Raw genomic sequence first — 16,749 nt, forward strand, 5'->3', positions numbered from 1 at the left:
GGTTATAACGCAAAACTCGAAAACGACAGGAGTTTTCTAAAACTTGTAAAAAAATTTTGATGGAATGAATATTTTAAAAAAAATTGCGCAGAAAATTGGAAAATGTAACGATTATTTCAACTGCACGCGTTTTACAGTTCGCAAAACAGAATAACTGTCGGGTCAGCTAGTTTCATAAAAAATAAATCAACTTTTTTACTAACTTATCTCGTCATATTTCATTTTTTATCGTGGTAAGAAAGAATGTCGCTAGATTTCCTTTGTTATTTCCATCAATACGAAGTAGGCAAACTCTTGTGTAGTTTTAACGGAAATGGACAAAACCAGGCCAAAAAGGGACATTTCTTCTCAATATTAATAGAAAAGATTAAAGTCTTACGCCCGTGTTAACATTTATGGCTATTGTTTCGTTATAAGAGCTATTCAACTCCTAAACTTATGTTATCATAATTATGATCAATAATTCATTTTTAATACACAATACTTATATACGTACAGGTTGCAATAATTCTAGCGTGCAAACTGAAGCAAGACAATTAACATAAACTCTTTGATATAAAAAATTCGAGTGTTAGATTAATTTTAGTACATTTAATACATTATTTCAATTTATTAATTAAATTCAATTTATTAATTAAACTAAACGGCTACTGCTATGTATAATATATAAAAAAGTAAAAAAAATGTGTGATTTTATCTGAATATATAGTACAAATCGACCGCTCTGGTGTAATGGTGCTTGTGCCGTGTCTGTGGCACCTATACACCTGACATCGATAGTTTCTCATAGTAAGAAATATATCCGCCAACCCGCAGTGGAGCAGCATGGTGGATGAAACTTCGATTCTTCTCCAACACGGGGAAAGAGGCCTATGCCCAACAGTGGGATATTACAGGCTGAATCGTAAGATATCATATATTAACTAATATCATTAGTATAAATTACTAACAATACAGTGTTATAGTACAGTGAATGTAAAAATAAACCACGTTGCAACATAAGCAATTTCTTTTGATGTTTTTATATAATCAGTTATATAAAGTGAGGATATTTTAGTGGCGGTCGTAAAGTGAATCTTTCTAACAATGGGCCCACAATAAAACATGAAAAGTACGTTAACGACCGATAAAATTGTGTTTACTGTGTACGGTGGCCATCAGGTCGGGTTCAGGGTTCAATTTAAATATGTTGACATCATATATAGGCGTGTGAGGGGGGAATCGAATGAGTGTGATGAATAAAATCATAATTATCTTTTCGTATAAATTGGATAATAGAAATTCGTGTCGTGGGATCCTAAGCTTTTTTGGATTAAGCTTTGGGATTGAGCTTTTTCTTAGTTTGAAAGTTTTTTTTTTTTTTTTTTTCTTTTTAGGTTGTTTAGATATTCTTTTATATTATTTTCTTGAAGAGTGTTTTGCACCGTTTTGAATTTGTATTTTGTGTTTAGTTACTAAATTGGCGGAAACTTAGCTAATATTTTTATAAACGTTGCTATGGCTGTATGATGCTTATTATGAGCTGAACGTTTGGGTTTGTATCTTTTGCGTGTTTCTTTAACCTGAAACCGAATTACAACCTACAGAGTGCTGTTAAGTGCTAGGAGTTATTAGACGTAATCAATATATCTAAATTTCTAAGTATCGACAGATATACGCTTAATTTTATACAATATCCAACCATTATTATTACAGTATATCTAATTCAAAGTAAATCTCGTGTTTCCTTTTGTGTGATACAATGTACGAATCATTGTGAAAAGTTAGTTTTTGGACGTGTGCTCATAATGGTCTTCTTATATATAAAGTTCCGTGTCACAATGTTAGTTACAATACTCCTCCAAGAGGGCTGGGCCGATTTTTATGAAAATTGATTTTGTGTGCATATCAGGTAGGTTCGAGAATCGGTCAACATCTATTTTTCATAACCCTAAGTTTTAAGTGGGGGGGGGAGTAGGGTTTATAACATATATGAAAAAACAACATTTGCGGTGTCAGCTAGTTAAATATAAATATTTGTGAACTGCATTATTTATTTTTATTGAAAATATTTACATATACTCGTATATAGAAAAATCTTTGTTCAGACACAAACTGTTTCAATTTAAGGTTTTGTGTCTAATTTGATTCAATAGTAAACGTGATATTTTTACATTTAAGTACGAAACCTATAAACCTTATATTTCTTCCAAATTGTCCATGTAAAAAATTTACGATGCCACATTTAGTTGTTTCGACCATAAAAAACCTATGAAAATATACGCAAAATTATTTCCTGTAGCAATAAAACAAGAAACATTTCCTTATCCGCTAGGATTTTGAAACATGACTGCATAATATATTTACAAATAACAAAGTATTTATTGACTGTATTTATATGTTTATATTGCTTGTTTTCGTGCAGCGCTGAGCTAGTGGAATTCACTCCTCAAGTTATGATTACCGTGGAACCCTAAAAACTAAAATGTTCTATTAAATGAAACCAATTACAATTATTTAGTAATCCCTTTTTGTGTCTATTTAAAGGTCAATCTAAAGGAGTAAACTCCAGTCGTATGTCGGAGCTGACACACACACTTTTATTCCATAATTTTTTTTTTAAATATAATATAGCTTATCTAATAAATCGGTTTATAACATTAGTATAGATTAAAATAATAAAACTCTAAAAACAAAACACAAATTGACATTTGATATTCGTATCGGTACAGGAAACGCTGTTATAGTATTATACCTATGTCTTACATAAACAGCTTAAAGCGCTGTAAAGCGTTACTCGTAGCGTCACTGTCGCGCGTGAATTGTCTCATACGATTCACTTACCATATTTTTTCATACCGCGAGCAATATGTCGTTTCTTAAAGAGTAAACTCAAAAAAAAAACAATCGCTTAAAATCTTAACCTAACTTATTTATTGGTAAAAAAGCCAGCTGGTCGGTCTCCATCTGTGTGTATATATATATATATATATATATATATATATATACATATTATATGCCGAATCGGGCATCTCCAAGCCTAGGTGGCTATACTTATTTATGTTAATCTTATGGATCTTCTTGTGGGATCATTTTATTGATGTATATCTAGAAATATTATCGGCTTTAGAAAAACATGATTTACTATAAAATTTAAAAATATATAAAATACATAAACAAAATAGATCTCTGATCCTTTTCCTACATGGGGAAAGAGGCCTATGCCCAGTAGTGGGATATTAGAGGCTAAGCAAAGCGAAGCGAAACAAAATAGGTCTTTATATTCCAATTTCCTAATAATTGGGTACCTCTACACATTATTAATATCTATAAAACGACTCGTAGGAGTTGTTGAAGTAGAAAATCTCAAGGTTTCCTTAATAAGTGTTACATAAAGGGCACGAATGATTTAGATTTATTAAAATTTGAGGTACTTTATTAGTCGACGTACAATGTATTTGAAGTGAACTCTATTGAAATACCTACTTGATTATACTCTATTTTGGAAACAAGGCATCCTCTTCATATTTCCATGCTCTGCTAGGCGTCAGCCTTTATCGAACGCGGCTTATTTTGTATACGTCGTCTATTTGAAAATAAAAGTATATCTTATGTAGTCAAAAAGTCGGGTAAAAATAGAATGAACTGTGCGTCAGATAGAGTTACAAATCAAAAAGATGGAGTTTAATACCAGATATTGAAATTAAGATATTGACCAAAAATATGTTGTTTAAGTGAGCATATAAAATTAAAAAAAAAACTTAAATCTGAAAATTTTATATATACTAATACATTCAATTTTTTGTGGTTTAGAAATATTTTTGTACTTTTCTGCTCAAATTGATGAAGGTGAAACCGCAGGGCACAGCTAGTAGTGGATAATAATCGACAATATAATCATACATAGAACAATTATCACGTTGAGCAAACCTGTGAGGTCCACGACTACGGTACAAGATCCTATTTCGTGAACTAAACGCGACTGTCGTCTTTAATGGAATATTCGAATAATAAAAATTCTGAATATATATTTCATATGACGATTTAAGTAGTGTAGGATGCTTAAATACATTTTGGTGCGTAGCGCTGTGAACGTGTACTTATAACATAAGTATGTACTTGTATTTGTGTGACAGTATTGCAGCTGCCGTTCTTTGAGTACTGTCAATAAAAAACATGACAGCATTATACAGAAATTTGAATATTTTAATTTAAAAAAAAACATAAGCCCTCCATATTTGTTTTTTCTATTAAATGTTCTTTACTTTACCTGTTATCATAATTAGTAATACACTAATCAAATAATACGTAATAAAAGACAAGGTCATAGAAATTTGCAGCTACATAGTTGTTAGACCTATTGTGACAGTTTGTTAAGCGCATATACAATTCTAACACATTTTTATTAAAATGATCGTAGGATATCCATACGTATCTGTGATTGCAATTGACATTTTCCTCGGACCCTCCTAACAATAATGCGAAAGCGTAGTTCTACCTTATCCAGAAATATACTGAAATTATTTCTGTCACTGACATTCCTTTAGAACTTAAATGCGGGTATATTTTTTATACCACTGGGGTCGCAAATAAGCGTACGGTCCTCCTGGTGAGAAGTGATTACCGCAGTCTATGGACGCTTGCACCTTTAGCCCCGTTGTCGAACTTTAGAGCTATATTATTCCTATGTGATCGTCTTTAAAGTAGAGTAACTTCCTCAGTCCGGCTGCTCGTGTTTCAGAGCAAGATATTTCCTGGTATGCCTTACCTCAATATGCTATAATATCGATATAGCATTTTTAACTATCGATATGGTATCACAACATCGTGTGTTTACGATAAATGACTGATATCTAGATAAGTCTGTATAATGGTTAAGTCTGTATATAAGTTTGAAAACTTTGAGTGTGAAAGTTTTAAATACGATAGTAGTTTTAAAGTTTTTAATACCTTTTGATAATTAAAACTTTCATTCATATTTCAATTTTATAAAATTAATGATATGCGAACATATTTTTACTCAAATATTTGTTTTTATTTTTTATTTTATTTTATTTATGAAGAAAACTATTTCGATTTTATTTATGAATGTTAAAAATATAATAAAAATATTAACGTAAAAAGCTTAAGTGATTGTTTTTGTTAAAGCTTGCTTGACTGTTTAACCCTTTAAAGAAGGTATACTGGTATATTTTGATGGAACGCAATTTAAAATGTAACTTTATTTAAAGATATTATTAGCTATAAAACCTTTCCAATATCACTTCATTAGGGGAAGGTTGTCTGCTATAAAACTACATTCTGTGATTTAAATGAACAGAAATCATATATCAATCTTACGACTAACAAAATTCCGTTGAACCTCGAAAAACATCTAGATCAATATACATACAGTGTATACCCACGACCATATTACAGCGTTATATAAGACTTGATAAACAGCTGAGCGTAGTCAGATCCCAATATCCGTAGTCTTAGGACCACGACGTAAACATATTTATACTACTACATAACTTCATTCTCACTAGCTCTGAAAACTTTGAAAACAGTGAAGTGAACTCCAAAGTTAGTAAGGCCGAGGTAATAATTTTTCAAATTGTATTATAACGCCAAGTATCCACTTTCTAGATTCCAGACAATTTTAATGAAGACCCCCTTCTTGTCGAATTTTCATAAGAAACTTTTTAAAGCTGCTAAGAGAAAATTTATGGCAAGCGCGATGGTAACTTTTTCATGTTGGATTACGTAACTAGGCCAGCTCTGTAATGGAGATGGCGGATTTTCTTGTTAAGGTTAAACGTGGTTTAGATCAACATTTATTTAGCTATTAAGTTGTTACTCTGTATTTATTATCTGGAGGTTTTTTATTCAGTGACTTTTTTTATATGCGTACAAATATACCTATATTTATTTGTTTTGTTTTTTTTTTACGTTTGATAGCGTTCATATGATACTTGTTATTTACCTTAACGTTTCCAATAGTGACGACGCGTTGGCGCGGTGACAGACCGGTTTGTGGCTGTTGCGCTGGCGTTTGCGGGTTCGATCCCCGCACATGACAAACGTTTGTGTTGGCCATACAAACGTTTGCCATGGTTTGCCTGTTTGTGCGGTCCTTGTAGGTCTCCCCACCATTCCTCTGAGAGCATGCTAAGCCGTCGGTTCCGGTTGTTATCATGTACACCTGATAGCGATCGTTACTAGGGAATATATCTGCCAACCCGTATTGGAGCAGCGTGGTGGATTAAGCTCTAATCCTTCTTCTACATGGGGGAAGAGACCTATGCCCAGCAGTGGGATATAAAAGGATGAAGCGTTCGAATAATGTCTCTACTGATAGACTTAGTTCTTTTATTTTGGTATAGATCGATTAAATTCTTTATTTTGATTTTAGAATGTATATAAATAGAATAGAAAACACATTTTAAGTTTAATGTTTATTTTTATATAAACCTGTTAAAATTCGTTATTCCCAGCAGATACTCTATCCAACAACGCTCAGTGAAGTACCGTGATTGATTAAACTACCGCTCACCTCTTACACAGATGAAGGGACCTTTGAAGAAGGTCCGTGTACTAAATAAGTAATTTTAACTTGAAAATACGACATTCGAAAAGTACTGACCTGACCAGTTGGCAGACAATTTCCTTGCAATGATATAATATTAATGATTATTATTATTATATATGGTATGATATTAATGATTGTTATCCGCCAAATGTAAGATATAGAAACCAAGGCCGACTGATTTACGTGTCCTCAAGTTAGTAGACACATTCCCAGAACCAAAAACAAAAATGTTGGACAATTTCTAATAAGTCAAGTTGAACCGAACGGGGTTAACTTACGATCGTCGGCTATATGGAGGTTACTCCCACTAATAACTATAATTCGACAAACAACAGACAGGTAATGGTAATTGCAAAATAATAGTTAAACTAACAGTGAAATTAATTCATCATATATTCATTTACTACAAGCTGCGTTCTAGATAAATAAAACAGTGATTCCACCATGATGTTACACTGTATAATTAGATAAATATTTACTTATAATACTAAGCATGAAATGTTTTATTGAAAAATTAAAACTCCGTAATGCTAACTGACATTCGAAACCGCCACTTCAGTTTGTAGTATATACGTTCATAGAACCACAGGTTTATCGTAGTATCAATTAATAAAATACAAACAAAAAGTTGAACACGTTTTACAGCTAAATCATTTGAAATAAGCGCTTGTATAAAGTGAGCCTTTAAATTAATTTTATTTTTATTTCATTCGTTAAATCCTATACTATCCTCAGAACGTTGTACTAAGTGGACCGATTTTGACGATTCGTTGTTTTTTTTTTTTATAATCAAAAGCTAGTTCTTGTTCTTGTCAACATTTATTCGAGATATAACAAAAACTTTTTATTTTTTATTTGTACATTTTCAACGTTTTTTTTTTCTTTTGCATATAGCCTAATCACTACGAGCATATATTTTTTTTATAGCTAGTTTTCTTTTTCTATATGTATACATATTGTGCACAAACTCACTATCCCACACACGCACATTCCTACATGCATGCATACCAGGGCGGGGTGAAAAGTTTCCGGCCTGACCTAGAGATCGCGCTAGCAGGTCTAATTTTTGGTTTGTATTCTATAGTACTATATCTCACTAGCATTTATATAAATTTTCGGGTTGATGGCTCTGATAGTATACATTTGAGAGGCGCTTGAGCAAGACACCTCGATTGCTTACGTGAAAATGGTAAAATCAGAGAAGCGGAAGGTCATCAAATACTTCTATTTAAAAGGCCTAAAACCATTTCAAATTAAAGAAGCGCTGGATTCCACACTGAAAGGCTCTTCACCGTCATATTCAATAGTGAAACAGTAGGTTTCTGAATTTAAGAAAGGTCAAACGAGTACTTCTGACGAACCACATTCAAGACGCCCCTTTGAGGTCACGATTCTCGAAATGATTGAAAAAATTCATAAAATGGTAATGGAGAACCGCATATTAAAGTAAGTGAGATAGCTGATGATACTAGGATATCAATTGAACGTGTATGCAATATTTTACATGAACATTTGAGCATGGGGAAGCTCTGTGTTAGGTGGCTGCCGCGTTGGCTAGCGGTCGATCAAAAGTTGACCCGAAAAACTGTTTCAATCAAAAATTTGGCGCTGTACAAGCGCAACCGCAGCAAATTTTTACGTCAATTTATAACTTGGATTCACCACTACACTTCTGAAAATAAACAACAGTCAAAACGATGGATTGGACCAGGTGAACCAACCTGAAAGAAGGCAAAGACAGTTTCATCAGCAAATAAGGTTATGGCAACTATTTTTTGGGATACAAAAGGAATTTCCTTCATTGATTATCTAGAGGAGGGAAAAACTATCAATGGTCAATACTACGCACATTTATTGCAACGTTTAAAGGACGCAGTGAAAAATAAACGACCAAACTTGGCGAAAAAAAATCTTGTTTCACCATGACAACGCACCTGCCCATTCGTCAGTCTTTGCGATGGCTAAAATCAACGAATTGAAGCTCGCATTGTTCTCCCAACCACCATATTCGCCAGATTTAGCCCCCAGCGACTAGTATCTGTTTCCTAACCTTATAAAGTGGCTTGGAGGTAAAAAATTTAAGAGCAACGAGGAAGTCATCGGTGCTGCATATGAGTATTTTTAGGGACTTGATAAATCAGACTATAAAAGTGGTATCACTGCATTAGAGCACTGTTATGAAAATTTTATTAATCTTGATAGAGATTACTTTAAAATATAAAGCGAAAAAAAAACCGAAAAAAGTTGTTTTTATTTATCAGGCCGGAAACTTTTCACCCCGCCCTCGTATATACACACATGCACGCACACTTACACATAAATATACATTTAAATATATAATTATTTATGTATATATATTTTTGCTCTGTTTATGTTGGTAAATTGATAGTTTATGCTTCGCTGTCACTATAGCCTAAGTTATGAAGAGATACCATACCATGGTATCACGTGTTACTACTGGGTTTGGTAGATTTTTTGGTACGTTCTATTCCCACCAAAGACTCCCTTCGTAATATCTTCCGTACTTCCGACATCGTAAATATCTTCCCAAGCTAATTTTTTTTATTCAATCCTATTGATATGCCCGTAAAGCCTAAAATCGTCACGATAGCCAAATAATAAAATTTCAATTAATATAATTTTTAACACAATAATGACTATTTATACTATATAGTTTGTATAGGCTACCTGGCATTTATTATTTGTTTATGTATATTATATTTATTTGTATTACACATATATTAACTTTTATTATTTAATTTATAAAATATTAATTTATATGTATTTAATAAACAAGCATATCCACACGATACCCGTAGTATACGGCGTATTTGACATTAGTTATTTCTCTCGCAACATTTAAATTCAAATTAATTTCGCATTTCTAAAAGAACGCTCTAGAAAGAGTTCAGAGCGCATGATCGAAAATTTTGACAAGGGCTAGCGAGCAAAACGTAATTTGGTTTTTGAATAAATGAAATTGTGAATAGCGAATATATATTGTTAAAACGCTAAACTATAACTAAAATATATTGTTTAATCGCTAAAGTCATATTTAGAATTTAACACCCACAACAGTAGATAAGAAATTAATTAAAGAAACAATCAATTAGATCCAGTCTATAATATAGGAGACACCACTTAGCAAACAATTCAGAATGTATTAAACGTAAATGTTTAAGCACATCCAATAATCCGGTCAAAAGTGAGCGAACTTCAAAGAAAGCCTGTATAAATATTATTTAGTAACGGAAAGGTATACACTCTTAGGTGCTTTCAAATATTCATGAGTTGAATTGAATTGAAAGCTAAGGATTCTTATGAAGGCAATGATTAAATTGAAGTACCCCTGCCATTTGCCGCTGAAAATCAGACATTTTCTACATAATTTCTGTTTGGAAATATAATATTAAATCACAAGGGAACTCAAACTTTTATATTAACTTTTTTATATTTATATTACTCGCTTTTCAATGTAATGCTATATATAGCTCATTGTTGCGGGTTGATTTGTACATCAACACTCATAATCAACATCACTTATAATATAACTGTAACTATTACCATTGTTTACACTTAGCACATTTAAAATGTACTCTATCAACTGTATCTGATCAATACTTAAGCCAAAAATGTCACCTTTTCTGTTTGTTTTAACTTTAGCGATAAAGATCACAAATCAGCCTGTGGCGTCACACTACTGAGCACAGGTCTCTTTTAACATAAGGAGAAGAGTCACAGCACGCTGCTCCATTGCGCGTTGGTGGATATATTCCCTACTTTGAGTAGCGGTTATTGTAAGCCTCTATGATAACAACCAGGATCGACAACTTAACGTATTCTCCAAAACATGATAGAATATCTCCCCATAAGCCCTTCAGCCCTTCGCTTACTTAATAATATGTTGGCCTCCAATAGTAGTATTGATATATTCGCTATGAATTCGTCTGAATTTGTTAAATCTTGCTTTAAGTATTTAGAATTATGTTAATGTGTATACTCGTATTATAAGATAAATTGTTATTTCTTTAATGTATTTGTTGTAGTGTTATTAATTTATGCTTGTTTATTGTACGCCTTGGTTGTAAACTGTAAGTGCAATAAATGTAAACTGTAATAAATAAATAAGAACAGACAGCCAGGTAGGAATCCATCCCAATCAGGCCAATTTTGACCAGGAAAAGAGCTCGTGAACGAGTGTGTTTAGGTGTCTACACGGCACACGCTCCACTACTCCAGAGCGGTTGTCAAGTGGAAGGCATATTGTTATTGTTTAATATGCATTATATCATTTTTTTAGAACATACAACCATAATTTTATGAACATTCTCTCTGACATTAATATAATTAAATGAATAGTCTACTAAACTTATAATAAATATTGATATAGAAATGTTAAAAAGATCAATTAAGTAAGAAATATAAAAATTCTGGGCCATCTCTAAAAATAAAAAATAATAAATTGTAGAGAAGCGGTTCGTTCTCAACTTTTACTCACAAAATATCACAATTTCTAATATAATATCGATCAAAAATAATAATGTCGGTCTATAGATCGACATTATTATTTTTTTCTTCCAAGTCACATAGTACCAATCAAGAAATGTAAATAGAAGAAAATAATTTTGCGCCAATCCTATCGTTCGTGATGTAAAATAATAAACGTAATATATAAATATTGAAGTAACCATTATTTGATTTCTTTACGATCGACGTCCAATATTTGTTTTAAATTATATTTGCCGAATTTCAGTTGTTTTTATCAGACAGAATGAGAATTAGATTCTAACATGATATATATCAGAGTGAAAACTTGACTATAGTCACTTGAGCGACCATGGCGAGTGCAAGGACGCCGAATTATAGGAAGAGAGTTTCAAAATAATAATCGTAGTAAGTCCAGTAGAATCAAGTGTTCATAAGCATCGTGAAAGTATGAAAATGTATGTGTGATCTATGCCGATGTTTGTTGCGTGTGTTTGAATTTATACACAGTTATAAATTCTGTGTACATCACAGAAATTTCGATATTTAAAAATATATATAGCTACGTTGTACAGATTCACTTCGTTAATAAGCTTAAAGAAATTAATTAATTTTGAAAACAATACCGGTACATGTAGATAATAAAGTTCGTTCGGCTTATAATGAATGTAAATTAAGATACAAGAGTACCAAGTACAATCGTCGTAAAATAGCTATCGCTATAACTTTGACACCATTTGGGTATAACATTGAAATCAAAAACCAATTAGTTAAATATGATAATGACGAAATACATGTATTGTATACTTTTACGTCCATGATAGCTGTTAGAAACTTTCATCCCATAAAGAACCAGGTCGCTGGTCGAATATTATCTAAGTGCTCGTATGTCAAACATTCGATGCCTTAACTCCTAGCATAAACATAGTCGTTCGACTAGCCCGTTGGCGCAGTTTGTAGTGACCTTGCTTTCTGTTCCAAGGGTTATGGGTTCGATTCCCACCCCGAGTCTGGGTGTAATATAAATATTTATTTATATATTTATATATGTATTTTTATCAAAAAAAATGTAGCTATACCAGTTGGCTGTTACCTATAACACAAGCATTAAGTTGCTTACTTTAAGAACAGACGACCGTGTGTGTATTGTGTAGATATTTATTTATTTAAACATAGTAAGTTTCATTACAACAGTAGTAAGTTTCATTTAAACCCAAGCTGTGTGGTGTGATACTACAAACAAAACTCAAATTAAAATACCGTTTTTACTTCGCTATTAAATATCAAACAACCCAGAAATGTATTTTCAAAATATCTTCAGTGGACAGAATTCGATTCAAAAATATCATATTAGAGTTTAGCGAATTAATTCATAATAGTGTAGTAAATTGGTACACACAAATCACTTGTCAGGATATTTTGAAAGTATATTTTTTTTAAATATCAATACTTTGACAGTTTTGACAGTTTGAGAGTTCAATAACAATACTTATATTGGAATTACTAAATTATACTTACATCAACATCGATTCCAGGCTGAGCGAAGATTCTCGTGAAAGGGTACTCCTTCGGCAAGTAGCTGAAGAACTCCTGCCTCCCTCTGTACCACTTTACACTGTACAGTGACTCATTTCCTTCGAGAGTCCATTTACAACCTAATAGCACTGTGTCTCCGAGTCTGACGGCGGAAGGTGATATTAACTGGACATCTTTTAATGCTATCGTATCTGAAACAAATAAAAAAAACTATTTATTGTTGCGTAAATAATTGTATTTACTCACAAAGGAAAAACAACCATTTTCAATTTTGCATCGACAATTAATATAACGTCGGTAACAGAAAACATAATTTATTAAATTCGCCTTATTAGGGATAAATCAAAAAGTACTCGTACTAAAGATCTTGATCAAACTTAAATAGGACCACATGACAAGCGCCGTCTTTCAATTAATAAAGAATTATCAATTAAGTTCACCCATCAAAAAGTTTTGTGGTAACACATAAAAATACAATCGAATTGAGAACCTCCCCCTTTTCTTGAAATCAGTTTAAAATATTCATTTAGTTTTAAGTTTTCACGATCACAATTTATATGACCTTTAAAAAGGACTTAACAAGATTATAATGTCGAAATTCCCGCCATTCCCCAGTCGTTCCGTAAGCACGGCGTCTGCAATGTCGTCGAAATTTCAGAAATTTCACAATAATAATCGCGCAAGTCCTGGTTAAATGAAAGTATTAATTTAACATATTTTAATTGCAACACTTCTAGGCATCACAAAACATTTTTTTATATACAACTAGGTCGTCAAACAAGCGTACGGCCCACCTATGATAAACGATTACCGTAGCTTATAGACGCCTGCAACATGAGAAGCATCGCAGGCGCGTTACCGACTCGACCCCTCAATCCCTTCATTAGCTCTGGTCGCCTTGCTCACCACAGGAACACAATACTACTTGAAAGCAGTATTATTTAGCTATGATCTTCTGTAAAGTTGGGATGTTTCCCCAGTCGGGCGGCGCCAGATTTCGAAAAGGATATTTAATGCTGTACCCTAACTCAGTTAACATAAAAATATAATGAATACTTCGAAACAGTTACTAAAACAAAACCCTATTTATAATTAAAACAATAATACTGAAAATTTGTAATCATCGATCAAAGTTGTATTGAAATAAACAATATTTTTTTAATGGGAAACCATTAGTTATTATAAAAATAAAGCGCAGATCATTTAATATTAGCAACGCAAAACAGTCTTTTTTATTCCCGCTCGGAGTGAATATTTGTATTTATGCTAATATTTATTTCCGTTCTGGTTCTCTTTCCTTGTAAGTTTCCCTAGAGTTCCTCTGGGAGCACGCTAAGCTATCAGTCCTTGTTGTTACCACACACACCTGATAACGATCGTTATTCATAAAAGCATCAGCCTGTAATATCTCATAGGCCTCTTTCCCCATCTAGGAATATATCAGCTAACCAGCAATAGAGCAGCGTAGTAGATTAATTAAGCTCGGATCCTGCTTCTACAGAGTGCAAGAGGTCTATGCCCAGCAGAATTATATTACAGGCTGAATCGTGGCGTGAAATTTTAAATATATCATTGTATGATCAGTTTCAGGTTCGAATACAAAATAAACTAACAACAAATGCGTCCTGTGCATGTTGAACTAAACTCTGAAATATGTCAAGAAATACGACAAATTAAATCAAATAGAATAGGGGAATTTTGTTCGCGCCAGAGCTAAACAGAGAGAATAAATAATAGGCGTTGAAAACTACGATGTAATTAGAACAACAACCGTTCTTTACGGTCGCCACCGCCTCTCTCAGTTAAATAATGAAAGCGATTAAATATTGCAATCGAAATATACAAAGTGCTTCGTGAAATCGAGATATTTTCGGAATTGTCATCCACTTTACAGTACAATTTCAGCAGTATTTACCGAGCTAAGATAAAAGTCCGCAAACCAGCAATCAATTTCGCAAGCGTAGCTTACAAAAACATTTGTCCGAGAGTCGTATTTTTCTTTTACCGCCATCAACGGACGTATATTAGTACCGTTTTCGCGTGCCGAGTGCAAGCGGATTATAGATTGCTTTTTTTTTGTTTCCACTTTTCATATATTGAGTTTTTTACTAGCTTATGGCGGATTACGGTGGCGCCGTTTATAACTTGAAAAACATCACACGTAGGTATATTTACGTAATACATATTAAACTTTTACGAAGAGATGTATTTTATATTTTGGGTTTTTTATTAATCCACTATTAATATCGGTAGTTCTTATATTTTAACGTTGACATAATAACAACGTTTTATTTCTTTTTTTCCATAATTAGTAAGTAGTAGCTGTGCCTCGTGGCTTCAGCTGCATTAGTTTGAGTGAAAACACATTCAATCTTAGCCTTACTCGAAATAGACTATCCAACACAACAACCATTTTCCTATTCTAACTAGTAATTACCGAGATTAGCGCGTTCAAACAAACGAAAACACATAATTTTCGTAATATTAGCATAAATAACTGTGTTATAAAAATTCATGTAAATTTGATTAAATAAATTATTTTTATTTTCGATTCACATTTCTACGTCGCTTAAACGATATCGCTTCTAGTTTGACCCCACCTTTCACGTACGGACCACAAACAATTACATTACATCAAGCGTCGCCTGTGCTTTAATGCAATTAGAAGACAGACGGGCGCACGATTTATACCTTATAATTGTATTCTGAGGTGATAATCTGTTTCACAGACACTAAGAGTATGTTTGTATGTAAATAATTGTGTCAAAAACAAATGAACATCCTACGAATTTAAATAAAGTTTACGAAAAATGCTATTGTTCTTTTTTAATGTAAATATTGGGACTAGATAGATATGCGAGAGATGGTTGCGAGAGATTTGAACATAATATGTAACTATATTGTTTAAAATCAGGAGTTACAATAAATATTAATTATTGCTATGATGTATTATATGATAGTACCAGCTCCGACCTACTTTCTGAGTCTCGGCGTTAAAATCCATAGCGACATACCAAGACCACACATACAGACCCAAAAACAAAAAATATTTCTACGAATACAGTTAATATCTACCTCGAGTGAGAATCGTACTCATAGCCACCGTTATTTTCCAATTAAATACACACACGAAAGAAATCAGAGAATAATACATTATAGTTGAAAAACAAAAAACTGCAAAACTTTACGTTATTGATTATGCTAACTCGGCGGCTACGAACCTATATAAACAACAATAATAATCGTAAATCAACATCGATTCGATGCAAGTTATCAAAAATTAATAATAAATAACGTTTCGGTCGTACTGCGCTCGACGAGACCGCACGTCACATAAATATGTTGCCATTATGCAAAATTTCACCAATTATTTATTGTGACGATATTGAAATATCACCGATTCGTTTAGCTAAATCATATTCGAACTTCATAAAACCGAATGTATGTATTTACAAGAGCTATTCAACTAATATGGCATTTTGGCGTGTAGATTGGTAACAAACAATGATTTTGACGATTAATGGTTTTAAGCACGTAACTTTGTTGGTGTGTAAACTATGTTTAGCAATTTATTGTAGTCTGAAATTCGATATATTAGGGCCTTTATGTTTGTGTATTGAGTACTATACGCAATTAAGTATGATTGAATTTCGACACGTATTAGACAAGTAGGTAAGTTGTATTGTTTATTCTGTAACATTTCTCTATACAGTTTGCTTAACACAATTTTTGGTAACCTTTTCATCTCTCAATATAAAAAATTAGGTACTTCAACATGCCAAGTTAAATCTAAATCCATGTAGTATTTTCAGCGCGATACACGGCTAAGATATTTATAAACAATAATGATAAAGAAAAATGGTTTACACTTCAGTGTCGATTACAAAAATATCTCCTTTAGCTTGCCTTATATAATAGGAATGTCTTATGTAATAGAGAAGAAAATGAATATAGTTTTACATTAGGTATATTTTTTTTATTACATTTTAAAATTATAATAAAACAGAACACATAGCACATAATATATATAATTATTACTATATAAATAAGTTAAATCTATAATCTATAATATATATAAAAGCGAAAGGTCACTCACTCATCACGAAATCTCCGAAACTATAACACCTACAAACTTGAAATTTGGCAAAAAGGCTCTTTAAATGACGTAGACATCCGCT

At 32.5% G+C, this 16,749-nt stretch overlaps 1 protein-coding gene across 1 annotated transcript in view; it reads right to left on the reverse strand.

Annotated features, from left to right (window-relative positions):
* The window catches only part of LOC123654771, a 213,070-nt gene extending 200,188 nt beyond the window's left edge, over nt 1-12,882 (reverse strand). The window contains exons 1-2 of the mRNA XM_045590656.1: nt 12,832-12,882; nt 12,554-12,781 (exon numbers count right to left, since the gene is read on the reverse strand). Of these exons, the coding sequence (XP_045446612.1) occupies nt 12,554-12,781; nt 12,832-12,882 (279 nt within the window). The remainder of the gene's footprint in view (nt 1-12,553; nt 12,782-12,831) is intronic.
* Nucleotides 12,883-16,749: the final 3,867 nt, after the last annotated feature.

The sequence above is a fragment of the Melitaea cinxia genome, chromosome 6 (genome assembly GCF_905220565.1).
Source record: "Melitaea cinxia chromosome 6, ilMelCinx1.1, whole genome shotgun sequence".
NCBI classification, from domain to species: domain Eukaryota; kingdom Metazoa; phylum Arthropoda; class Insecta; order Lepidoptera; family Nymphalidae; genus Melitaea; species Melitaea cinxia.